The 27,841-nt window shown below is 46.0% G+C and overlaps 1 protein-coding gene across 1 annotated transcript in view; it reads right to left on the bottom strand.

Annotated features, from left to right (window-relative positions):
- The window catches only part of GALR1 (galanin receptor 1), a 658,006-nt gene that overhangs the window by 169,507 nt on the left and 460,658 nt on the right, over window positions 1-27,841 (bottom strand). Inside the window, exon 2 of the mRNA XM_086965186.1 lies at window positions 25,234-25,299. Coding sequence (XP_086821312.1) covers window positions 25,234-25,299 — 66 coding nt within the window. The remainder of the gene's footprint in view (window positions 1-25,233; window positions 25,300-27,841) is intronic.

The following is a 27,841-nucleotide window of genomic DNA, read 5'->3' as shown; positions in this document are numbered from 1 at the left end:
TGTTAGTAAGTGAATGCCTGCCTCACTAGTGTCTTTATGAGTAACTACATATGTTTTAATCTAGTATATGTGAGTATTGATGTATATAAGTGAGTATGTGTGAGAGTGAGAGATTGAAAGAGTTCCTGTTTAAATAAGTATGTGTTTCTATAATGATTGTTTAAGAGAGTAAGTATGTGTAAGTTTCCTTAGAAGTAAGGTGCTAGTGTGTGTATAGCTGTATATGCTAATAAATCGATGTTCAACAGTTTATTTGCATGTGTGAGTATGTGTGTGAGTAACTTTTGGATGGCTATCGGTGTGTAACAGGATGCATATGTGTATCACTACATATGATGAGTGAGTATATGTATGAGTGACTATATAGAACTGTTGCTGAATGAGAGGGTGTGTATATAGATGGTGGAATTACTGAATTGGTTGTTGTAACTGGTATGGGTATCTCCATGTTTTTGAAAATGTTAGTTTCTATTTTTGAATATGTGTTTCAAGGGTTACATTACACTGAAAGGAGGTCTGTCAGTCTGTCACAAGGATGGTGTCATCAGTGATGTCATGAGTGATGTCACTGACCATGTCATGAGTGATGTAATATGTGAGGTCATCAGCAGTGCATTGCACGCGCAAGTTATAGTTAGTCCAACTAACTATAACGTGGGAATTTCAATGGTTTTATGCGAGTAAAACTTCATGCTAACTATAACTGGTGTGAAACCTATGTTTTTTTAAGTGAATTTAATAGGTTTTTTAAATGCTAATTCCTAACTATAACTGGTGTGAAACCTATGGTTCTTTCAGTGAATTCCATAGGTTTTTTAAATGCAAATTCCTAACTATAACTGGTCTGAAACCTATGTTTTTTTCAGTGAATTTCAAAGGTTTTTAAAAAGCTAATTCCTAATTATAACTGGTGTGAAACCTATGGTTTTTTCAGTGAATTTAATAGGTTTTTTAAATGCTAATTCCTAACTATAACTGGTGTGAAACCTATGGTTTTTTCAGTGAATTTCATAGGTTTTTTTAAATACTAACTCCTAACTATATATAGGCCTCAAACCTCTGAAATGTAATATTTTTTATAATGAATCCTATATTGTATACTTATATAATAATATATATATTTTTTTTGCCTTGGTGCGCTCCCGGTGCGTGCCCCGGTGTGGTAACCGGAAAGTGCAGTTTTTTGGCGCGCCCCGGGCGTGCACCGGTTAGCGTCCCGTTAGCGCTATTGCCGCCAACGAAAACATCATCGTGACGTATCGCGTAGCAGCGTCCGCGTGATACGCACAGCGTAAGCGCACCCGGAAGCACTCGAGCGAATACGATTGCGCAACGTAAACATCCGACGCGCTTACGCGACGCGACCCGGGGCGCGCCAGGGGGCGCGTCGAGTAAGCGCGTCAGGTCATGTGACCTGAAAATAACACTTTTTATTGGTGCAGAACAGTTTTGGTTTCCAAACGATGAAAGCCCGGGTCATGTGACCTGAAAATAACACTTTTCATTGGTTCAGGACAGTTTTTTTTCCAAATGATGAAAGACCCCACCTTTTTTCCTTATTCTGACTTTGTCCTTTGACTGAGGAAGACCTGTTTGGACATCTTTGAGATATATTTTGTACTTTAAAATGGCTACAGTATCAGCAGCAGCTGGAGCATCTGCACCACCACCACCACCACCAAGAGGACCACCACAACATTACATTGGTGGTCAAGAAGAGGAGGAGGGGGAAGAGGAGGAAGAGGAGGGGAGAAGGTGGCTGCAAGAAGACAATACCCCATACAAGCCAAGGCAGCACATTGTATGGGAGTTTTTTCTATACCAGAGGGCAAGAAAAAGTCAATGCGCCCAAGGTGACTTGCCTAATCTGTGGCATGGAACTTTCAATGGGGAACCCTAACAAAACATATTCTTTTGGTAATAATAGCGTTCCTGTGGGAGACGGCGTGTGGGACTTGTGAATCCTACCTGAGGTTTTCTCTCACCCCTTCCAAGGGGATACCGCTGACTGTCTTGGCATTGGTTTTACTGCTTGCCGCACCCGCTTCACGGGTGCCGCTTCGCGGGTGCCGCTTCGCGCAGCCAGTGAGGGGCAAATCTGTTCATCTCTTCCCCGAGGAGCTGCGGCCATTGAGGAGCACCAAGGAAGTCGCTGGAGGAGGAGCAGCGTCAGTGAACTACACTAACCAGGAGGCTCAGCCCTGCAAGACCAATTGCCGCCGCGCCCGCTGGACACCACGCCCCCGCCCGGCCAGGTGCAAATAGCCGGTGATTACAACCATTGGGCGGGATAGCGTTCCTGTGGGAGACGGCGTGTGGGACTCGTGAATCCTACCTGGGGTTTGCTCTCACCCCTTCCAAGGGGATACCGCTGACTGCCTTGGGGTTGGTTTTACTGCTTGCCGCACCCGCTTCGCGGGTGCCGCTTCACGGGTGCCGCTTCACGGGTGCCGCTTCGCGGGTGCCGCTTCGTGCAGTCAGTGAGGGGCAAATCTGTTCATCTCTTCCCCGAGGAGCTGCGGCCATTGAGGAGCACCAAGGAGGTCGCTGGAGGAGGAGCAGCGTCAGTGAACTACACTGACCAAGAGGCTCAGCGCTGCAAGACCAATTGCCGCCGCGCCCCCTGGACACCACGCCCCCGCCCGGCCAGGTGCAAATAGCCGGTGATTACAACCATTGGGCGGGATAGCGTTCCTGTGGGAGACGGCGTGTGGGACTCGTGAATCCTACCTGAGGTTTGCTCTCACCCCTTCCAAGGGGATACCGCTGACTGCCTTGGCGTTGGTTTTACTGCTTGCCGCATCCGCTTCGTGGGTGCCGCTTCGCGGGTGCCGCTTCGCGGGTGCCGCTTCGCACAGTCAGTGAGGGGCAAATCTGTTCATCTCTTCCCCGAGGAGCTGTGGCCATTGAGGAGCACCAAGGAGGTCGCTGGAGGAGGAGCAGCGTCAGTGAACTACACTGACCAGGAGGCTCAGCGCTGCAAGACCAATTGCGGCTGTGCCCCCTGGACACCACGCCCCCGCCCGCAACGCCCCTTATTAAGGAATAGTAGCTGCACAGCGGGACGCGTGCGGGACGCCGGGCGAAGCCCGGGCAAAGGGCGGGCAGTCTGTGGCAGTCAGGGGCTGTCAGAGGCTGGGCTGGGCCACCCCCCCTTCATCTACCATCTTTTGTCCCAGAGTTAGTAGTCTCCATGTGGGCTCAGAGGCCCACATGTCTACCCGTTCCGGGAAAGTTTTGAGGGGTGGGGGAGAGGGTGCCGCGGGGAGCTCCATGATAGGCACAATGGATAAATTCATCACAAGAGAAGCTGCTGTCATTGAAAAGGAGATTGTGATGACGGAACGTCGCCTCTCTCTCGACTCTCTCGAGGGTGGGCCGGTGGAGTTGTCAGACCGGTTCTGTTCGGACCTGTTCTGTAATTTAACCCAGACATTAAGTAAACTGTTTATTGTCCCATCCAGCCACAATGGGACGAAGTTACGCCCCCGGAAAAGACAGGGTTGGTTTAACTGCAAGTGCAGGGAATCTAAGACACTGCTCGTTGAAGCAGTGAAATCTAAGTTCCAATCAAGGACCAGGGAGGCCAGAAGGCTATACTCACAACTGCAAAAAAGGAATGGGAGGATAACTTTTGGCAGGATCTCCTGGCCGCAAGTCGAGGGAGAGACGCTAAAGGCTTTTGGGACTTGGTGGGCAGTAGAAATCTTCCTGATGACACCCTGAGGACTTGTACGATTCCAGCCCAGACGTGGTTCAACCACTTTAAGGCCCTATATTGAGCTGTAGAAGGGCCAATCGATGACCCATTTTTCCTTCCCCCATTTTCATTGAATATAGCCACTGACCCCTTCACTGCACGGGAGGTTACGAATTTGATTAAATCCCTGACACCCCTAAAAGCAGCTGGTCCCAATGGGTTGCCTGGGGATCTTATTCGAGCCCATACGGGTGAACGGGGTATTTTGATTTCTGCCCTCCTGAATGCCATCATGGAGGGAGGCCCTGTCCCTGAGTCTTGGAAAGGGGCAGAGGTAGTCCCAATTTTTAAAAAGGGCTGTCGGGACCAACCGGGGAACTATAGGCCAATAAGCCTCATAGACTCAACCCAGAAGGTGGCGGGAAAAGCGATTTTGGGGAGGATTCTCCATTGGGTGGATGAAAAACACATACTGTCCGACTTGCAAGGAGGCTTTCGTTCCGGTACAGGAACCATTGAGCAAGTGTTCAGACTGTTGCTTCTACACTGGAAGGTGGTGGAACTGGGCAAAGGCAGTCTCTACCTGGCCTTTATAGACTTAAAGACTGCCTTTGACCTGGTTCCTAGGGAGGAACTCTGGAGGGTCTTGCAGGGTCTCGGGCTGCCCCCTTACACATCCTACTGCTTCTCATCAAACTACATAAGGACAACTATGCCCAGGTGCGATGGGGACAGAACGGGGAAAAGACCGATAGGATCCCGGTTAATAGGGGTGTCCGACAGGGTTGTGTATTAGCTCCCACACTATTTTCCCTGTACGTGAATGGTGTGGTAAAGCACCTGCTTGAAGAACCAGCAGACGCCCCCTCATTGGGGGGCGTGAGGATTCCAACCCTGTTGTTTGCCGACGACACCCTCCTCATTTCAAAGACTCCCCAGGGCCTCCAGAAGCTTTTCGAACCGCTTTCAGGATTTTTGCTCATAAAGAGGGTTGGTCATCAATGTGGAGAAAACTAAATATTTAATCATGCACCCCCCCGCAAACGTGGTCGCCCTCCAGTACTGAATTCTGTTCCCCTAGAGAGAGTCTCAGAATTTGATTACCTGGGGATTTGCATGAGTGATGTCATGAGCTGGACACCCCACATCAACAAAATGACCCTTAGCCACAAAAGGGTGGGGGGAGCTTTGTTGAATGAGTACCGTAACTCATCTAAGCAATGTGTAGCTCCAGTAATTGACATTTATAAAGCCAGAGCTGTCACGGCATCTCTTTATGGGGCTGAGCTATGGGGCCTTGGCAACATGGAGGTTCTGTCCAAGGCAGAGAACAAATCCCGTTGAGCACTCCAACAGTTCCAGTGCTTTTGGATGTGGGTTGCAAATCAATTAAGGACCAGCCTCGCCTCCGGCCCCTTCTTCTTTGGGCTCGTCTGTGGAGGGTTCCCGAATTGAAAACATATGCGGACGGGCTATCAGAGGTGATGGGAATGGGTGGTTGGCACAAGATTAAGTGGCTCAGGGACATCAAAAATCTCTTGGGAGACCTAGGTCTGGGGTGTTGCTGGACTACACATTCTGCCCCGCCGAAGGCGACCCTAAAAAAACTATATTGGGAGTGGGTCTCTGCCCAGCTCATCAGCAACCCGCGTCACTGCAACTCCACCGCAGCCTACTTGAAAATAAAAGACGTCGTTGCTTTTGAGCCTTACCTGGACATAATTACAATTTCTGCTGACCGGGCCCTCTATATCAAATTTAGAGTAGGCACCCTACCCCTAGGAGACCTGCTCTCAAGATGGAATAAGCCCGTACAGGCTTCACCTCATTGTGCCCTATGCACAACCAGGCCTGAAACTGTGGCTCATTTCTTTTTTGAATGTCCTGATTACACCCGCCCAAGAAGACACTGGCTCAAACCTCTCTGTAGACAATTGGGAACTCGCCAGTATATGGTGGCCTTACGGATTTTATTAACTGACACATCCTCCCCCATAGTTTGTGCTGTGTCTAAATTTTTAAAATGAAAGAAGGGAAGACCGCTGCACTCCCTCTGTAGTTATTGTAATCAAAAATTAAGGTGGGTTTATAAATCTTGTAGGTACTGCAGGTGTTCACCTCCTGGATCCCGAGGTGCTGGAAATCAATGGTACTGAAAATCTTACTAGGAGTAAGAGTGACCAGCAGTACTCTTATGCATCAATATGCTAAATGTTTATATGCCAAAGTAGTTGAAACAGTACAAAATATATTTTACTCCATGATGTTTTCAAAGGTTTCAGTTATTTATTCCTTTATCTTCATATTTCTCTCATATGATAGAATAATCACAAAGTGTTTTCCAAAATTAGTCGTCAAAAACCAACATGTTGACAGATCACATGGTTTAAAGTCCCCAATGCATTTCGCACAGCAGTGCGCTTCCTCAGGGGGTCTGTGAAATCAATGGAAATAAAACTGCAATGTAATCATAGTATATGATGGAGCACGGCAATACAGGTTAGAAACTAATGAGCCAATAAACTAAAATACGATATCTCACGTGTGATGGTGGATAACAGGTGAATAAATATAAGTAAGGATATAGTGAGGAATGAAAATCCAAAAGGTGGGGAGAACCAGCATACAAAGGTGCGGTGGTTGTAAATCGTGAACTCGTCAAGGATGCTATGAATCAATCACGTAATAAAAGAACCCGTGAAATCTGAAGTAAAAAAAGATGTGCACCAAAGTTAAAAAGACCAAAGGATCCCAAAGCATATAATATAAGAAATACAGTGTAAAATACGAGCGCGAAGTGGTCTCTTACCGCGTGTGCAGAACAGAAACAGACTCAATAGGGGTAAGGCAGCATAAAACCGTGTGTAGGCGAATACCCGGCTCCTGAATCGGGAACCCGGAAGACGCCACGCATGCGCGTTCAAGAGTTATGAACGTGTAGAAAGGTGAACATAGAAAGTGGACGGACATCACGCCGATCGTGACAAAAGTAAACAAAAGGGAAAACACCAGAGTCTAGCTCGAAAGTAGGAAAAAAGCAATATGTGAATAAGACGAACTATAAAATGTGACAGGTCTGAAAATTCAAATTCAGAAAAAGGTGTGAAAAACGTATATGAAAAATAGCTGTCGAACACATAAAAGAAAGGGTGGACACCAGGCACTAGGTCATGTATGCAAAATGAAAATAAATTATCAATGTAAACATGATACCAATTAAGACACAGCTAAATAGAGAGAACATTATCAACAGGTCAAACAGTATTCCAGTACTGGACAAGACATCTCATAGTTATAAATGACAACTAAATTCCAAGCGGTCATTGAGTCCTTTCGGTTGGACCGCCCGGAGGCGGTATATCCAGTATAATTCCCGTTGCAGTAATTGTTTGTTATTGTCCTTGTGTGGTAGTTTGTCTATTGTTTCCAAAATCAAAAATCTTATTTGACTTGCGTTGTGTGAATGTTGGATGAAGTGTGTTGCGATACTGGATTTAAGATTTTTGGTGCGGATGTTGCTCCGATGCTCGTTTAGTCTGATCTTGATTTTGCGTTCAGTCTTACCCACATATGGGAGGCCACACGGGCATTTAATCAAGTATATAACATTGTTCGTATCGCATGTTGCATTCACACGTAAGTTAATGGTGGTACCTTGAGTAGGGTGGGATACAGTAGATCCAGGAATTATGCTGTTACAATGACTGCAGTTGTGACATGGGATAGTTCCTTTAAAGATGGTATCATCAGTAATTGAAGGTTGTTTGATAAGTTGTTGTATAGTTTTAGTACGTTTGTATGCAAAGATGGGTGGTCTTTCAAAAATTTGGTTAAAATCGGTTTCTGATTGTAGGAGTGACCAGTGTTTGCGAATGACCTCTTTGATTTGTCGAGAATGTGTAGAGTACTTGGATGTAAATACAGATCGGATGTCTTGTTGTTGAACCTTAGGTTGAGATTTGAGTAAATCCTCTCGACTTTTGAGACTGACCCTATTTTCAGCATTGGTTGTAGTACTTTTAGGATATCCACGGTGGTGGAATTTTTCCATTATTTTAGAACTGTTAGCTCTGAAAGCGTCCTCTGTGGACGCAATCCGCCTGGCTCTCAATAGTTGGGAATATGGTAAGTGTCTCTTGAGGCTCGGTTGGTGAAAGCTTTGGTGGTGTAAATAGTTATTGCGGTCCGTGGCTTTAGTGTAGACTGAGGTTCTGAATTCAGAATCATGAAGTTGAACGAGTACATCAAGGAATGGTATTTCAGTTTTATTGAGGGTGTGGGTAAATTGAATCCGTTCGTTCACAGTGTTGAGATGGTTGATTGCAACAAGAAATTGGATCTCCGTACCTTGCCAAACTAGGAAGATATCGTCTATGTATCTGTAGTATGCACATATGAAAGGTTGCCAAAGGGTATGCTGAAGAATGTGCTGTTGCTCAAATGCATACATGAACAGGTTAGCGTATGCCGGAGCAGCGTTGTTGCCCATTGCCACTCCGGACAATTGATGGTAGTATTGATGGTCAGGAGTTTTAAAGTAACTGTGTTGCAAAATGAATTGCATGAGTTCCATGATGAATACCTGAAGTTTTGGTGGTTTGTCAGTTTGTACTAGAGCCATCTCTAACGCTTCTAATCCCAGATTGTGCGGGATTGAGGTGTACAAGGCGTTGACATCAATTGTACATAACATGATGGATTGATCACTGGGAATCACAATTTGTTGTAATTTGTTTAAGAAATCGGTAGTATCCTGAATGAAAGTAGTCATGCCTTTAACACTTGTTTGTAAGTGTTTGTCTATGTAAGCTCCTATGGGAGCATGTATCGAATTGGTAGTACTGACGATGGGTCTGAATGGTGGTTGTCTCAAATTCTTATGGATTTTAGGTACTAGGTAGATGTAAGGTACCTGTGGATACTCCCTAATGAGATATCTCTTATCTCGATCAGTAATGGTGACAAACCACCAAAACTTCAGGTATTCATCATGGAACTCATGCAATTCATTTTGCAACGCAGTTACTTTAAAACTCCTGACCATCAATACTACCATCAATTGTCCGGAGTGGCAATGGGCAACAACGCTGCTCCGGCATACGCTAACCTGTTCATGTATGCATTTGAGCAACAGCACATTCTTCAGCATACCCTTTGGCAACCTTTCATATGTGCATACTACAGATACATAGACGATATCTTCCTAGTTTGGCAAGGTACGGAGATCCAATTTCTTGTTGCAATCAACCATCTCAACACTGTGAACGAACGGATTCAATTTACCCACACCCTCAATAAAACTGAAATACCATTCCTTGATGTACTCGTTCAACTTCATGATTCTGAATTCAGAACCTCAGTCTACACTAAAGCCATGGACCGCAATAACTATTTACACCACCAAAGCTTTCACCAACCGAGCCTCAAGAGACACTTACCGTATTCCCAACTATTGAGAGCCAGGCGGATTGCGTCCACAGAGGACGCTTTCAGAGCTAACAGTTCTAAAATAATGGAAAAATTCCACCACCGTGGATATCCTAAAAGTACTACAACCAATGCTGAAAATAGGGTCAGTCTCAAAAGTCGAGAGGATTTACTCAAATCTCAACCTAAGGTTCAACAACAAGACATCCGATCTGTATTTACATCCAAGTACTCTACACATTCTCGACAAATCAAAGAGGTCATTCGCAAACACTGGTCACTCCTACAATCAGAAACCGATTTTAACCAAATTTTTGAAAGACCACCCATCTTTGCATACAAACGGACTAAAACTATACAACAACTTATCAAACAACCTTCAATTACTGATGATACCATCTTTAAAGGAACTATCCCATGTCATAACTGCAGTCATTGTAACAGCATAATTCCTGGATCTACTGTATCCCACCCTACTCAAGGTACCACCATTAACTTACGTGTGAATGCAACATGCGATACGAACAATGTTATATACTTGATTAAATGCCCGTGTGGCCTCCCATACTTGGGTAAGACTGAACGCAAAATCAAGATCAGACTAAACGAGCATCGGAGCAACATCCGCACCAAAAATCTTAAATCCAGTATCGCAACACACTTCATCCAACATTCACACAACGCAAGTCAAATAAGATTTTTGATTTTGAAACAATAGACAAACTACCACACAAGGACAATAACAAACAATTACTGCAACGGGAATTATACTGGATATACCGCCTCCGGGCGGTCCAACCGAAAGGACTCAATGACCGCTTGGAATTTAGTTGTCATTTATAACTATGAGATGTCTTGTCCAGTACTGGAATACTGTTTGACCTGTTGATAATGTTCTCTCTATTTAGCTGTGTCTTAATTGGTATCATGTTTACATTGATAATTTATTTTCATTTTGCATACATGACCTAGTGCCTGGTGTCCACCCTTTCTTTTATGTGTTCGACAGCTATTTTTCATATACGTTTTTTACACCTTTTTCTGAATTTGAATTTTCAGACCTGTCACATTTTATAGTTCGTCTTATTCACATATTGCTTTTTTCCTACTTTCGAGCTAGACTCTGGTGTTTTCCCTTTTGTTTACTTTTGTCACGATCAGCTTGATGTCCGTCCACTTTCTATGTTCACCTTTCTACACGTTCATAACTCTTGAACGCGCATGCGTGGCGTCTTCCGGGTTCCCGATTCAGGAGCCGGGTATTCGCCTACACACGGTTTTATGCTGCCTTACCCCTATTGAGTCTGTTTCTGTTCTGCACACGCGGTAAGAGACCACTTCGCACTCGTATTTTACACTGTATTTCTTATATTATATGCTTTGGGATCCTTTGGTCTTTTTAACTTTGGTGCACATCTTTTTTTACTTCAGATTTCACGGGTTCTTTTATTACGTGATTGATTCATAGCATCCTTGACGAGTTCACGATTTACAACCACCGCACCTTTGTATGCTGGTTCTCCCCACCTTTTGGATTTTCATTCCTCACTATATCCTTACTTATATTTATTCACCTGTTATCCACCATCACACGTAAGATATCGTATTTTAGTTTATTGGCTCATTAGTTTCTAACCTGTATTGCCGTGCTCCATCATATACTATGATTACATTGCAGTTTTATTTCCATTGATTTCACAGACCCCCTGAGGAAGCGCACTGCTGTGCGAAATGCATTGGGGACTTTAAACCATGTGATCTGTCAACATGTTGGTTTTTGACGACTAATTTTGGAAAACACTTTGTGATTATTCTATCATATGAGAGAAATATGAAGATAAAGGAATAAATAACTGAAACCTTTGAAAACATCATGGAGTAAAATATATTTTGTACTGTTTCAACTACTTTGGCATATAAACATTTAGCATATTGATGCATAAGAGTACTGCTGGTCACTCTTACTCCTAGTAAGATTTTCAGTACCATAAATTTTTAAAATGGGCATGGTTGATCCGCTTAAAAAGACTGTCTATATCAATTTAATTAATTTTTAATTAACTTATTTGTGATCAAACTAAAAGTTTTTATCTGTCTTGTTCTTAAATTGTACAGTCTTTTACGATGTGCTGTTTTATATATTTTTGTAATGCTTTTATGATATTTGCATATCGAAATAAATCTATCAACCAACCAATAATACCATGATTAGACACATGCAGGGCAAGTATCCGAACAACTATTCTGCTGCAGAGATGAGAGAAATGGCCAGTAACCCTCCCCAATCTTCAACCACCACCTCCAAAAGAAAGCAACCCACTCCATCGGGACCAGAGACAAGGGAGACGATCCCTTGCATACAACCACGGTTTGGGGAAATCAAAATTACATGTATTTTTTGTGGTAAGACCATCTCCTATGGTGAATAGAGCATAAAGCTCATCCTCCTTGCTGGTGACAACCACAATTGCCCCAAAAAACCCTAATTTTTTTCCTGGTTTTTTTTTGCCCCAGTTGAGCCATTTTGAATTCCCTGTTTTTTGTTTCTGCCCATAAAAATAACAAAAAAAATATAAAATAGTTCATAAAAGCCAAAAAAAGTACAAAATGTTCAAAAACATTAAAAAAATATAAAACAACAAAAAGAAGAAAAAAACTGTTCTTTTTAGAACTACCTCCAATTTATAAAAAAAAGGCTACATTTTTTAAAAACTCTGTCATTCTTTTTTCCCCATGGTACACTCCCCGGTCCGCTCCCCGGTGTGCGTACCGGGCGCTCCCTCCGCGCAAATCAATTTTTTTTTTTTGTTTTGCCCCGCGGGGCCCTTTTACGGCCCCCGAATTAAACCAAGGGGATCAGGGGGGGGTCTACTCTGCCCCCTTATGGTCATTTCCCCTTTGTTTTTGCCTCCTCTTTTCTCTCGATCTTACCGAGACACAAGATGGCGGCCGCTCCGGACTGTTTCGAATGTTTACAGACACCCAAGAGCCAATCAGCTTTCCGCGCGCAAGTCGCGTAGCACGCCCGGAGCGCTCCCCGGTGCGTGTACCGGAGCGCGGCCATAGATATATATATATTTTTTTAACCTAAATTACTCAAAATCCACTGGAGCACATATCTTGAGACATAGCAAAGGCACATCGGGCTACCAGTCCCTACAATTTTGCCAAGTTTGGTGGAAATCCATTCAGCCGTTCGGGCTAAAAGTGAGGTCGACCGTCCTATGGAAATTAACATGGGGAATCACTTTTTGAGACCCCCCTTTTATCTTGGCCCCCGCTTGACGAATCCCCCCCCAAACTTTCAGGGAAGGACCGAAGCGCCGCGAGGCAAATTTGAGGAAATTTTCAGGCAGATTCCTCAACTGGCGCTAAAGTTATTCCCAATAGAATGTTGAGATTTTGCATTGAAAAAAATCCTAACTATAACTACCTACTGGCGACTGCCAGTAGGTAATGTATATATATATATATATATATATATATATATATATATCTATATGTCCAACAAAACGCCCAAAGCTATTTGGCTCTATGGACCACAAGTCCCAGCATGCAGGAAAGGTAAATCACGCACTGAACGTGACCCACAGGGGACTGCAGGCAACTAATTAATTAGAGCTCTCAGTCGAACATTCACTTTCAAAGCTGCCCATGATTGAGAGGCTGGAGCCTCGAAACGCGTTGGGCTAAGGGTGAAAAATTACTGGATTATGGCGCTGTTTCCTTTCTTGCTAATAAACCGCCTGGTAATCATTTGGTGTGTGTGCGTCCTTGAAGCTTTGGGCATTTTTGGATATAAAAATTACATGGCCGCCTTGCCGTGAAGGATTGCACCATCTGAACTATTTATAGAGAGAGACTGCTGGTTGGAACTGAGCCAAACCGAATCTGCAGCACACCAAATGTGGACAAAATAAATCAGCGCTGTTTTCTCCAGACCTACCAAGGTAAAATGAAATGCTGAAATTAAATGAAATAATGTGAATATGCAAACGGAACCCACTGGAGGGTATGATTTGGCTCTATGGACCACAAGTCCCAGCATGCAGGAAAGGTAAATCACGCACTGAACGTGACCCACGGGGGACTGCAGGCAACTAATTGATTAGAGCTCTCTGTCGAACATTCACTTACAAAGCTGCCCATGATTAAGAGGCTGGAGCCTCGAAACGCGTTGGGCTAAGGGTGAAAAATGACTGGATTACGGCGCTGTTTCCTTTCTTGCTAATAAACCGGCCGGTTAATCATTTGGTGTGTGTGCATCCTTGAAGCTTTGGGCATTTTTGGATATAAATATATATATATAAGATGCTTTTGGAATTGATTTCATACTGCCTGCACAATAACATCTTTCTCTTCCAGGATACTATGTACCGCCAACTCTCTGGTACAGCCATGAGTTCCTGCTTCGCCCCCAGCTACGCGAATCTTTTCATCGGCTGGTGGGAGGAGCAGGTGGCCTGGGCCCCCAGACTGGCCACCTGGAACACCAGGGTGGTCACTTGGAGCAGGTACATAGATGACCTGTTCCTGGTGTGGAATGGTACGGTTGAGGAAGCTAACCAATACATCCAACTGCTCAATGAAAACGAGTACCATCTGAAGTTCACTAGTGAAATCAGTAGGGACAGGGTCAATTATCTAGATCTTGAAGTGAGTGTTAGTGAAGGACGTATCTGCACACAATTATACCGCAAGCCTACGGCCGGCAATAGCGTTTTACACGCTTCCAGCGGTCATCCCCGTAGACTAATTAATAACATCCCGTACGGGGAGTTTTTACGGCTTAAACGTAACTGCAGCCACAACACCCACTTCGAGAAAGCAGCTGGTGAATGCATGGAACGATTTTTAACAAGAGGTTACAGCTTCTCCCTTTTGCAAAATACCCTAGACAGGGTCAGAAAAATACCACGTGCTAATCTTTTTGTCAAAGAACAAGGCCCTGACACTGAAGGTAAATTCCGCATCATAACACCATATGCTGCCGACTCATGCAAACTGCGATCCATCCTGTCCAAACATTGGCACATTTTAAAATCGGATCAAATTGTAGGGCCGGATATTCCCAACACCCCACTGATCACATTTAGAAAGGCAAGATCACTTAGAGACAAGATGGTCCATAGCTACCTACCACCGCTGAAAAGACCTTTAGGAACCTTGAAAGACGCCAAAGGCTTTTTTCCTTGTGGAAAATGCAAAGCTTGCGCTTCAAGTAAAAGGACTTTAACATACCAAGTCCCAGGTATAAAGAACGGTAGGAAAATAACAAAGTTTATGTCATGCCAGTCTGACTTTGTTGTTTATTGCCTCATGTGCCCTTGTCAGTTACGGTATGTTGGGAGTACCATCAATCCTGTTAAGTTGAGAATTTTGGAACACATGCGGGCCATTGTGAATAAGGACATCACGCATCCAGTGGCCCGTCATTTCTCCCTTAAACATAACAGTGATAGAAACCTTCTTAGATATTTCTGTCTGGACCGAGTCGAGGAAAATCCTAGAGGGGGTAATAGATTACTTGCACTCAGAAGACTCGAGTCCCGGTATATCATAGACCTCGAGACCAAAGCACCTGGAGGTTTAAATTTGGGAGAAGAACTGGCCTCTCACCTGGGTTGAATATGTGTGCAGTTCTGTGCTATGACTTCCTGTCAAGTTGAATACTGAATTTCCAACTTAGACTTGACTTTCTGTTAATGTGTGCTAAGTTTCTTTGGAATTGTCTTGCATGTTCCTGTTTTTGTTCTTTGTTTCTGTTGTGTGATGGATGCTTCCATCACCACTGAAATTATACTGGAGGATATGCTTATATAGGTAACCACATTGTATGTTCTGCAGTCCATTTAGGGGCTGCAATTGCCGATCCACGGCAAGATTTTTCCGACCTGTGCACATTATAATTATGGTGTTCATGTCGTAGGTTGGTCAGGTTCCAACATTTTACTACTGTCTTAACCTTGTGATAGACTTAATGAGATTAGTATCTGGTTTTTTGTTGACAGTAGGTTAGCCGATACACGGCATTATCTTTTGTTTGTGGTTTTCACGATAAGCATAACAGTATTGTATATGTGACATTTATACACTCAAAGATGGCGCCCCTCGCTGCGAAAAAGCATTGGTCCTTTGTTTGTTTCCATATTTGTTTGTAAACATTCATAATGGCGCTGCGCCCGCCTTGTGAGATGAGAACATTGAGAAAGGGAGGGCTCTCCCGAAACGCGTCTGTTTTGAATAAACTTGCCCTGTGGATACGAGCTGTGCCGTGCTTGCGAGTGCTTTACTTTTCCTACGACCCGGCTGGGTATTCTTAGGATCTTGGAGCTTCGATATATATATATATATATATATATCCATACCAGTCTCTCTCCAACCAGCATACCGAAGAAAGTGTGAACAACTCCGGGGGAACAAAGTAGCTTTTAATGGTGTAAAAGCGCTGACAGACAAGTTGACTTCTGAAACGCTAGGCAGACGCGTTTCATCCTTCACATAGGAATCTTCAGTGCCCGTTTCAGTCCGTTAAAAAGCACAGGGGCCATTGCTTCGGTGATTTATTGAAGCTGACACCACTCCCATTCTGTGGCCACACCCTGTACCTGCCTCACAGGTGGAAAGTTCTGAAAGTCACGCCTGCTCCCAATGCTGCATTATGGGTCTTGTGGTCCACAGCAGGGACCCATACAGTGAGGGGTGCTCCTTAAACATCCAGTGATGGTTCCACACTGTGGTGGACGGCGTCCCACTTTCCCACACAACAGCCAGTGCAGAAATTAAAAGTCTTTCCTTGCTCCCCCTCAATCAGGCAGCGAAACACTGCCTCCATCTCTCCCCTCTTGTAGGTGTATCTCCTAGTGGTGTTTCCTTGTGCAGAGGGGGGGTGACACGGTAGCAGTTTCATGCGTTCACCAAAAGAAGTAGCAGGTAAGCCCGTGTCACACCAGACCGAGAGGGGTTCACAGTGCGCCAACACCTGCTATATATATATATATATATATATATATATATATATATATATATATATATATATATATATATATATATATATATATATATACTTTTATATAAATATATATTTAATAAGTGTATATATATATATGTCTAAATTTATATATATATATATATATACATATATATATATATATATATATTATGCAATGTTCGATATTTTCGGACTTACTATTATAGGAAAACAATATTTTTGTAAAAGATATTCTTGTTACACAATATTGTTGATTAAGTTACTGTTTCAGTCATCCTTCCCAGCTATCACCTTTTACTTGTAAACAATTTCTTCTCTTTAAATGAATTCCACCACCAACATACACCACTTTATTTTTCTTTTTGTGTACCAATTGTACTTGATTTAATACCATTTGTTTCCCGCAATACCCTTCAGGTAATTCTTGTATTTAGTAATCATGGTTAAAACGATTTTGAAAAGTGTCTACCTTTTTGGGGGGGCGGAGCTTGCCGGCGTCCATGAAAGACGTGTGAGCGCTGAGCTCCTCGCCTGAGCCCCTTTAAAATTCGACAAAACTATCCTTTCAGCGCCTAGCTAGCTCTGAAAGCTGTGGTGGACTCTATATCTACGCCCCAACCTGGTAAGGGGCTTTTCCCCGGTCGAAATCCGGTGTGGTGTCGCTTTGCTGTTTGGAGGAGGGCGCAGTGGCTGACCAGGCCGTAGTCCACGGTCTATCCTGAGAAGCCGCCCGAGCAGCGTCACGCTACGTGCGGCCCACGATACTAGAGTGGTGCCGGTCTGCCTCTTTTGCGACTACACAGCTGGTCCTGCTGCGAGATATCAAGCCGTGTTCCCGAGAGCGGTCGTGGTGGCCTGACCCTCGTTTGCGCACCCGAAGGGAGCAGAAGTGCTGGTGCTTTGAGGTACTATTGGACGCTGAAGGAAACCACTGGCGGGCCGCCATCTCCTTGGGGAGGGTTTCTTTGGCCGTTGCCCGAACCTTCCGCGTCTCAAGGACCGCTGTGGAGCTGCGGATTTGGAAGTGTCCTGGAGTGTGGTGGCCCGACTGCTCGACATTGGTGTGGTCCGGTTCTGAAGGAGTGCTTGGTGGTGTGCCTCTCTGGCTCTTGGGCCTACTCGTACTGCAGGGCGATTAGCCGCCATCTTGGACGCATTTCTTGCTGCGCAACATCTCGTTCTTCGAAGCTTGCTCCCCCAGTGTCTCCTCTCTACCCCACTAACACTCGCTGGCGATATATTGCTGGCGGTTGAGCGCCTTGCTGAATGACAACCAGGAACGCTATGGGGAAAGGCGACAAGAATCAACCCAAACTGTCGTTTGATCAGCGGAAAGCGAAAGGTGCTGAGGGGCCGGCCCCGGATGCCTCGCCGCGGCCTACGGCATCCGACAGCTCATTGTGTGCAGACATTCGTGAAATGCTGGGCGCCATGGAAAAGGGCTTACAGGACAGCATGGCGGCGATTGGCATTAAAATCGACGCACTGTCATTTAGGATGGACCGCATGTCTGAGAGGGTGGATAAGCATGCTGAACGGCTGGATATGGCAGAACGGCGGCTAACGGAAGCGGAGGAAGCCCAAACGGAATGGGATAAAGACCGCAAGCAGTTCGGACGCCTCCTCCAGGTCATTCAAGACAAGACGGAGGACTTGGAGGCACGCTCACGGCGCTCCAACGTTCGCATTACTGGGGTGGCGGAATCTACCAACACTGGCAAAATGGAGAAGCTGCTCCGGACACTGTTGGGGGAGGAGGTCTTCTCCCCTATGTTCATCGTCGAGAGGGCTCATCGCACTCTGGGGCCGAAACCGCAACCAGGACTCCCACTGCGGCCGATTATTGCGAAGCTTTTGAACTATAGGGGCAGAGATCTGGCGCTCCGGCTGGCGAGGGAGAAAGGAAATTTGCAATTCGAGGGCATGAACATCTCCCTCTATCCGGACTTCACGGCGAGAGTGCAGGAAGAGAGGAAGCGCTTCGCCCCGTATAAGAAACAGATGAGGGACCTGGGGCTGGACTACGCCATGTTGTATCCTGCGAGACTCCGGATCAACAAGCAGGGACACTCACACTTTTTCACTGACCCTGCGGACTTGAAAAAATCTCTGAAGGAGTGGGCCAAGGAACAACGCAACAGCCCGAGGAGCCAACGTGAGGACTCGGATGAGGCTGCTACCATGGACGGCCAGGGGTAATCGAATATGTGGACTCTTCTCTGGGTCGACTAGGCCCTTCTGTGTGTTTGACTCTGCTGCAGGTGCTGTGAACCTACTTAATCGAAACTGTGGGGTGTGATCTTGCTACTGGTGGACTGCACTAGGGGTATAGCGGCTGCACGTTTTACTGTTTGCTGGTAGCTTTGGGGAAGGCTCTCCCGCGCGCGGGAGACTAGTTCTTTGATAGTGTGTTTCTTGAGCTGGTGAGGGTGCTGAATAGTACTGGGGGGCGGGGTGGTGGAGCCACTGAGGTTTGAGGTCCTTGACCCAATTGTACTGTTGTTTAGCTGGGAACCTCTTCCCCTGCGCTTTCGGCTTTCTTGGCTCTCCTGAGGGCCCCTTGGGTCTGTAGTGTTTTTCTTTGGGGTAGGGGGATGGTGGGTGGTGGTGGGACCTGTCTGACCGGGTTGGGGTTGGTCGGCTGTGGGTGGGTGGGTGGTTGCTCTACTCTTCTTTTGTTGACCATGTTACGTATGTCTTTTGGGGTCTGTTGGGGGGAGGGTTTAGTGCGGCCTACTACCGGATTGTGTCTACTGAGCCGCCTGTGCGACGCTGATTTGTTCCCTGTCCTGCAATGATGGATGTTGAGATTCTAGGGCCAGAGAGTGGCCCCAACTCTCTCAGACTGCTATCTTGGAATGTGAGGGGGCTGAATGATTTCCGTAAACTCAGGAAGGTACTAGCTTATTTGCAGCGGCACCGGGTTGATCTCGCCCTGCTCCAAGAAACCCACCTGCCTCTGACTAGTCCTATGTTGCTGACCAGGGGTCTTGGGAGTGCTTGTGTTGCTGCAGGGTTCACTACACATGCGAGGGGTGTGCTTACGTGGGCTAATCCCAAATCTCAGTTGACACTGCAGAAGGTTGTTGTGGACCCGGAGGGTCGGTATGCTGTTACCCGCTGTGTGGGGAAAGGCCACGACTTGTTGGTTGTGAATGTGTATGGCCCCAATTACGACACACCTGCTTTTTACACCTCACTGGCGGACCTCTGTAGACAGTATGAGGGTTCCAGGTTGCTGTGGGGGGGAGATTTCAATTTCGTGTTGAACCCGGAGCTGGATAGGTCGGCTGGTGCTTCCAAGACCCCAGCGGCCTCGGCGTTACTTATGCAAGCGGAGCTGGTGAAACTTGATCTGCTGGATGTGTGGCGTCATAGGCCCCCGGGGAAGGGTGGGTTCACTCATTACTCAGCCTATCATAATGTACACACGAGGATTGATTATTGGTTTGTCTCCCACTCCCTCCTTAATTCCGTGAGGGGATGTGCAGTATTGCCCGGCACGTTATCTGACCACTCGCCGCTGCTTTTGCTATTAGAGGCCCCGGCTAGAAGGATACCCCGTTCACCTGGAGGTTCCCCCCGTATTCACTTCTAGATGAGGCCTTCAGAGGGGAACTAGCTGAGGATATAGACACTTACTTCTCGACTAATGTGGGGTCTGTGGATAGTGTCCAGGTGCTCTGGGATGCTTTCAAAGTGTACATACGTGGGATGACGGTGCTTAAAGCTATCAGGCAGCGATTGAAATACCTGGAAACTCAGCTGTCTGATCTGGAACGTCAAGCGGGGGGTGCAGGAGATACGAACATAACTGAGAGGCTTAAGCCCCTGCTATCGGAATTCCATGATGAGGCGGATAGGGAGATACAACATATGGGAAAGTACGCCACAGCACGCACGTATGGGGAACGGGACCGACCTGGCTCTCTGCTGGCTAAACTGATGCGAAATAGCAGACCGCCCCTGGTGGTTGAAGAGTTATTGACACCTAGTGGTGAGGTGGTGACCGGGGAACAGGATATACTGGCGGAATTCCACGCTTATTATACCGCACTGTATACATCGAGATCAGGCCACCTAGAGGAGGAAATAGATGACTATCTAAGTTACATCCAGATGCCCTTTTTAGCCAATTGGCAACGAGAATTTCTGATGGCGCCATTCCAGAAAGAGGAGATTACGGAGGCGCTGGAGGGGATGAGGTCAGGCAGCGCTCCGGGGTCAGATGGCCTTACGGTGGCCTTCTATAAGGCTTTTCAAGACAAATTGGTACCCTACTTGATGCTCCTCTTTGACGACATTTGTCAACAGGGTAGTATGTCGAAATCTATGAGGGAGGCGCTTCTCATCACCATCCCGAAGCCGGGAAAACCCCCAAACGAGTGTGGCTCGTATAGGCCGCTCTCACTGATTAACGTAGACGCCAAATTATATGCAAAAGTTCTGGCAGCCCGGTTGGCTCTACTTGCCCCAGACCTGGTTTCCCCGGAACAGGCAGGGTTTGTCCCCGCTCGGGACTTGACTTACAATATTCGTACGGTGCTAGGCACCATTCAGCATGTCCAGCAGGAGAACAAGGCTGTGGCTATTTTCCTGGACATGGAAAAGGCCTTTGATTCAGTGGAGTGGCCATTTATGCTCAGGGTCCTACGTAAGTATGGGCTCGGCGAACCTTTCCTTCAGATGCTAGGGGCCCTGTACTACAAGCCGACTGCGCGGCTAAAGATAGGGAACTCGGTCACTGCCCCAATTGAGATCAGCAGGGGCACTCGGCAGGGCTGCCCCCTCTCCCCGCTTCTGTATGCTTTAGTGGCGGAACCTCTAGCCTGCGCAATTAGGGAATACCATGGGTTCGAAGGGATCAACTTCCCTACCTATCAGATCGGCATATCGACGTACGCCGACGATACTCTGTTATACGTCCGAGAGCCGGAGGTGAATCTGTCGTCTGTCTTGTGGGAAGTAGTGAGGTTCGGAGCCCTTTCGGGCCTTCGGGTCAATTGGAACAAGTCTGTGGCGCTCCCTCTGACCCCGGTGACCCTCCCGTTGGACTCGAAATACCCGTTGCAATGGACCACCGACTCTATTCGTTATTTAGGGATCCGCATTCACACCGATCCTGAGATCCTGGTACGCGAGAACTATGGTGTTGCGTACTCTAAACTAGTGGATGATGTGGAGGTGTGGTGCAGGCTCCCACTGTCTCTGATGGGCAGGATAGCAATTATGAAGATGGTGGTTCTTCCCAGGTTCCTCTTTCTCTTTGCTAACATACCTGTCGTGCTCTCAAAGGCCTTTTTCCGTCAGCTTACGCAGACGCTTATCAGGCTAGCGTGGGGGGGGGCAAACAACCGAGGGTTCGATGGCAAACTTTAATGCTCCCCTATGAACGGGGAGGCCTGGGGGCTCCTGATCTGGAACTGTACTACAGGATAGCACAAGGGGCTCATCTCCACACTTGGGTCCATGGGGACCCTGGCATCCCACACGTGAAGCTGGAGCGCCTCTTCGGGGACCCCACCCCACTCCCGGCCACGATATGCTGTCCTGTTGATAGCAGGGTTGGTAATTTGGACTCTATCGCAGCCACAAACCACGCTTGGCATGAGCTCGTCCGCTCCCGAGATAGCGAGCTGTTGTACTCTCCCCTTATGCGAGTGGAATGGGCGGTGTGGTTGGCCCCGCTGACAGAGAAGGGAGTCCTGAAGGCATTACGGGACTTGGGCATAGATAAGATGGGGGATTTCTTTTTGAATGGCACGGTGAAGACATCGCAACAGGTCCTCGAATCCCACTCTGGGACGACGCTGCTACACAGCTTCCAATATCACCGGGTCCGTAGGGCGTTGCAGGTGTTGCTGGGCCCGGAAATGGCAGAGCCGCAGGAAGTACTGGAGCTCACATATGTTATTAAGAACCCATCGTCCAGTAAGTTGGTAACAAACCTTAAGAACCTGGGGGACCGGCACCGGCAGTACCCGCTCTCCAAGGCTAGATTGGCCTGGCAGTGTGATCTCCAGTTGACGATCTCGGATGAGATGTGGCAATACTGCTGTACGAATACTAGAAAGATCTCACTTAATAGTAGACATCGTCTGATACATTTTAAGTATTTACAGCGGGTCTACTACACACCGGAAAGATTGCACAGGTACGGATTGCGGGAGTCAGCGGAGTGTGAGCGATGCCATTTTCCCACGGCTGATTTTTTGCACATGTCCTGGACTTGCCCTAGTATTCATAAGTTTTGGCGGGAGGTATTCTCGGAACTTAGTACGATGTTGGGAACGGAGGTTCTACCGTGCCCGGCCCTGGCGCTGCTGGGTTTTTCCAAACCGTTGCCAGTGGCGGTGCGACGCTTGGCCGATATTGCTTTGCTGACGGCCAAGCGCCTGGTTGCGTTGTGCTGGATGAGGGGGCGGGTTCCCACTAAAAAGCGCTGGGAGACGGATTTGCTGTATTGCTGTACACAATCTGAGGTGTATAATGAACTGCTTCCCCCAAAGAGTCGCCCTAAGAATTTCTGGGGGTTATATAGGGAATATCAGTGCGCCAAGGGGGGAGGTGAGTCGGACCCTGAAGGGGAGGAGTTGGATGAGCTGCAGGAGGGTGGGGTGGAGGCGGCGGAGGTTGGCATGTTACATGGTTGACTGACCTCTTCCCGGTGGTGGTTGTCTGGTTCCTTGCTGCTGCTAGTCGAGAAGTTGGGTGCGTGAGTCCCCGGGATGGTTGTGCAGGGAGGGTGGTCTTAGTGGTCCCTTTTGAAATCCGCATCGCACCATTTATTTATTTATTTAATGCCATTTATAGAGCGCGTACAATTACCCTTAGGCGTCTCGGCGCTGAAATTGCATTGAGGTTTCACCCTGGAACGGAAATGCGGAGATGGAAATCACTGATTGAACAGCCAAGTCTTCAGGTTTTTCCTGAACTGAAGAAGCGTGGGACTAGTTCTTATGTGGATAGGCAGAGTGTTCCAGAGTCTAGGGGCCGCAATTGAAAAGCGGCGATCGCCCCAGGAAGCTGTTCGACTACGTTGTATCACCAGTTGATTAAGAGAGGTAGATCTGAGGGTTCTCGGGGGGTTGTAGGGGACCAGTTGCTCTCTAAGGAATCTGGGTCCTAGTTCCTGGAGCGATTTAAAGACAATACACAGCGCTTTAAATTTGACCCGGTTGTGAATGGACAACCAGTGGTATTGTTTAAGCGTGTCCGAGATGGGAGCAAATCTGGGTTTTTTTTAAAGCACTCGGGCGGCGGCATTCTGCACTGTCTGAAGTTTTTTAATGACTCTGTTCTGGGCATTGAGCAGCAGGCCGTTACAGTAGTCCAATGAAGACAACACTAGTGAAGAAACCAGTGTTTTTGCTGCTGATTCTGGCAAGTAAGGAGTGATTTTTCTTACCATTCGCAACTTAAAGTGAGCATTGGCAGCCACCTTATTCGCATGGGCCATAAAGTTGAGCTGGTTGTCAAAAGTGACACCCAAATTTCTAACTTTGGCCGTGGGGCAGGGAGGAGTGCCCATGGCCGCTGGCCACCAAGTTGCCGACCAGGCTGGGGAGAGATTGCCGAGGATAACCACCTCCGTTTTATCGGAATTGAGTTTCAGGCAATTTCTTGCCATCCACTCACCTATGGCAGTCATCCCATCTTGAAATCTCTCTGCCATTTCCTGTCCGTCTCCCTTTATGGCCAGGACCAACTGGGTGTCGTCTGCGTATGAGGTCATGCCCATCCCGTATGCTTTGATGACACTGGCAAGGTCCGACACATATATATTAAATAGTGTCGGACTCAGGGATGAGCCTTGTGGGACCCCACACGGTAACGACAGGTCGGCCGATTGGAAGGGGCCCATTGTAACCGCCTGAGTTCTGTTGGTCAGGAACGAGGCCAGAAGGTCTCTGGCAGTGGACTGAATGCCCATCCTCTCGACACGGTCGACCAAAATCTTGTGGTCGACCATGTCGAAAGCAGCCGACAAGTCAAGGAGGACTAATACAGCAGTACCTCCTTGGTCACAAATGATTCTTATGTCGTCAGCTGCTTTGATGAGGGCGGTTTCCGTGCCGTGGTATTTACGGAAGCTGAACTGGGTGTCATCCAGCAGGTGGTTGCTTTCTATATAGGCTGATAACTGCTGGTTCATAGCCTTTTCTATGACCTTTGCTAGAAAAGGGAGACTAGCAATGGGATGGTAGTTCTTCAGTTCACTTTTATCTAGCCCAGGTTTTTTTAGCAGAGGTTTAATAAGTGTGTTTTTCAGGGAGTCAGGGTAGGTACCGGATGCTAGAATAATGTTACAGAGTGTGGTTATGATGGGGACGACTGTATCTGGTACTGTAGCTAGTACAGAAGAGGGGAAGGATCCAAGGCTGATCCATCTTTAATCGTGTTAAAGATGCTCGTGACTTGGTCAATGGTGAGGGCATTGAAAGAGGTCATAGTAGTACTAGTTGGATTAGTCAAAGAAGTGATCAGAGAGGTGGAAGCACTACTATGAGCCTGATCCAGGTTAAATGCTTGATAGATATCATTGACTTTAGTGAAGAAAAAGTCTGACAAGGCATCACATAATGTTTGTGATGGGGGTGGGTTGAGGTCTGGGTTGGGCCCTAGGGTCCTTAGCCATAGGTGCACTGTTCATCTGTAGAATCAGTAGTTATAGCAGGTGGATGGGTGGACACGGGTACGGGTAGGCTGGCTTGGTTGAGGGGTGGGGGTTTTTTCAGCTGTGGGTTTATTGCACTTTTTTTCCTCCCTCTTTCAGGGTATTTTGTTTCCTTGATACTGAGACTTTGTTTGGCACAAACGAGCTAACTACATTATTTTTGCACACCAATCTATGGTCATGGGTGTCGGTACTAGCATTAACTATTTTATTCTTGATATTTGTCAAAAGTTATTTCTGCAGAACGTTTTTTCTTTCCTATGGGTACGCCGCCAGGCCTCCGGGATGCTGGCACTACGGCTGTGTATGCGACTACTGCCCATTGTCCTAGGTGCTATCTATTGTTGCCGCCGGCCTCTGGGTTGTAGGCGATGAGTGCTGTGTGCTTACATCGAAGGTGCAATAAAGTATAAATTTAATTTAAAAAAAAGTGTCTACCTTTTTCTTGGATGCTTCGGATTTCTTCGACATGTTTCTCAATTTCTTATGCAGGTGATTAAGAACCTAAAAAGATAAACAGGATACATTTTAATGGTTAAACATTGTGTAAAATGTGCCAGGTCGCTTTGGTATATTAATTTTTTTCAATTTTAAAAATGACTGCTCTCTTTTTGAACTTCAATTAAAAGAAAAAGCAAAAACGCATGGTTGATTTACCAACTAACAATCAAAGTTTACAGCACACTTTAGAGCACGGAGGCGGATTATCACAATCGCCGGAAATTGCTAGTCAACCTTCTTTGATTATTTTTCGCAAACTTATAAAAACTTGGCTGTTTTCATCCGCTTATTAATCTCAACACGATTGGCGTCCCTACTCTGTTTCTGTTTTTCAGCCTCAGTTATGATTCTGTCTTTTCCATCCGACAGCGCCTTGATGCCCTTTTGGGTTTAAGTTTTGTTGCGCGATAGAAATAATCATTCATTCATTCATTCATTCATTCATTCATATCCTTTTGGTGAAGGATTAACGAGTTATTTGTGTTGTTTAGAGACTCCTTCCTTAAGGTGCATAAAAAGAGGATTAGATTGAAAGACAACCAATAATGAAGATTATTTTAAGCTAACAGGTATACCAACAAACTGGTGGGGTAGAGAACAATAATAGCCACACGCTTCAAATAAGACTATATTGAATGAGGAAGATCGAACTTGAATGAAAATAAAAAAGGACATTCACAGGGACAACCCCTGGTTAAGGGTGTCTGGGCCCCTCCTACTCAGCTTTGTAAGTTGTGGATAGTATTTGCTCAGAGCAATTGCCATCCACAGACCACATAAAATTTCATATTCTTTGTTTTTCTGATTAACCGGAAATCTTTACGTAATAAGGATAAACAAAGCCCAGTCCGGGTGCTGCCCTCAGTGTCTGGCTGCCTTCTTTTCTCTTTGCTGACATGAGAGTCAGGCAGGCAGGCACTTTGAAAGAGGGACATGCACCCCTCTCTGTTACAGATCACATGTATGCTGCACAACAGGTAACTGGCCCTCAACAAGTTTTCTGTTTGCTTTCAGAGGCTCCTTACAACACGATTAATCAAGTGGTCAATACATGCCCCACATGATATCATTCCAGCAAACTACATGTTTAAAGACAAGAGTCTCGCCATAAACCATAAAACCACAGCATCTTGGACTTCGATTATAAATAAGTCACTAAATTGGTTGGGGGTAAGATCGGGACTGACTGAACAGCCATTTGCTGATTTAAAAATGGTTTGACTAATTAAATGGGTGGGCAGAACACAGAAAACTCTACCAGGAGATTGTGTAGTATTGTCTTTCAAGACACCAAAGCTCATGGAGACCGTGTTAAACAGAACACGGCCCAATAATATTACTACAAACATGATCTCTGCACTTCCACTGGGCTACTTCAACCAAACCAGGAGTGTTAGGGCCCATTCATCAGCCAAAACCTCTAAGCATTGCACTACCTGTTACTCTCTAGGCCTATAATGTTCCAACCTTTAACAGATAACAGGGACTAGAAAACCTTGAGGATATAGATTGACCACCAGTGATGTATTGTGCTGGAATTGAGTGGAGACATGTGGGGACAAAGTACTAGATCATTCAGGAAGGGTGGGACAGAGTCTAGTAACAGCTAGTCCAACTAATCTACCTGGTACCGATCCTTTATGGCATGTTGCCAGGTGTATTGAAGATGTAAGGCTACACTCAGATGTAGGGGATTCCTCCCACTCTTCCAATGAATGTATTGACTTTGTGTTCTGGAACGTAACAGGCAAAGGAATAAAATTAACAGCAAAGAGTGGCTAGATTTTGTAGCAGCTTATCATTTTATATGTTTGCAGGAGACCTGGCTGGTAGAATCTGTCCATATGAATGACTTTAGAACATTCTTTGTCCCAGTGAGTCATGGTAGATCTAAAGGTGGATTGTGTATTTTCATCTCTAATGGTCTACCATCTGTTAAATAAGTCAAAGAAATAACTAGCCCCTACTACCAAGCAATAATATGTCAAGGGTCAGGTCCTGCTAGGATGGGAGTGGTGAATTTGTACAATAACTCCCAAAGTGGCGATATGGTGACCCATTTGAACAAAGTATTTGAGTATCTGGAAAAATTGGACAATAGTCATAACAAACAGATATCAATTGTGTGGGGTTGGCGATTTTAATATTCAACTTGCAGCACACAAAGTATGTGTAATGAACAGTTTAGATGGTTCAAGTAAATTGCATTTTAGTCATAATAGCTATGGAGACAAGCTAAATGAAATTGACTCACATGTTAGACTTATCATTTTCAAATGAAATGTCAGTACCATATGCTCCTTTTAAATGTACTTTTAATGGATGTTATAACTTTAGCACTATTCATTATGTTTTAACTTCTAACGATCTGAGCTTCCATGTTTATCATTTTATAACTCATTCCATACAGTTAAGTGACCACTACCCACAGTCTGTACAAATCACAAAGTCCATACTAATTAAAGATCAAAACGTACCTGTTGAGGCTTTTAGTGGAGACTTAGAGCAAGCCACCAATAATGAATTTTCTTGGAAACTAATTTGA

The sequence above is a fragment of the Lissotriton vulgaris genome, chromosome 4_1 (assembly GCF_964263255.1).
Source record: "Lissotriton vulgaris chromosome 4_1, aLisVul1.2, whole genome shotgun sequence".
In the NCBI taxonomy this organism is placed as follows: Eukaryota; Metazoa; Chordata; class Amphibia; order Caudata; family Salamandridae; genus Lissotriton; species Lissotriton vulgaris.
This window is presented reverse-complemented; position numbering and strand designations above follow the sequence as displayed.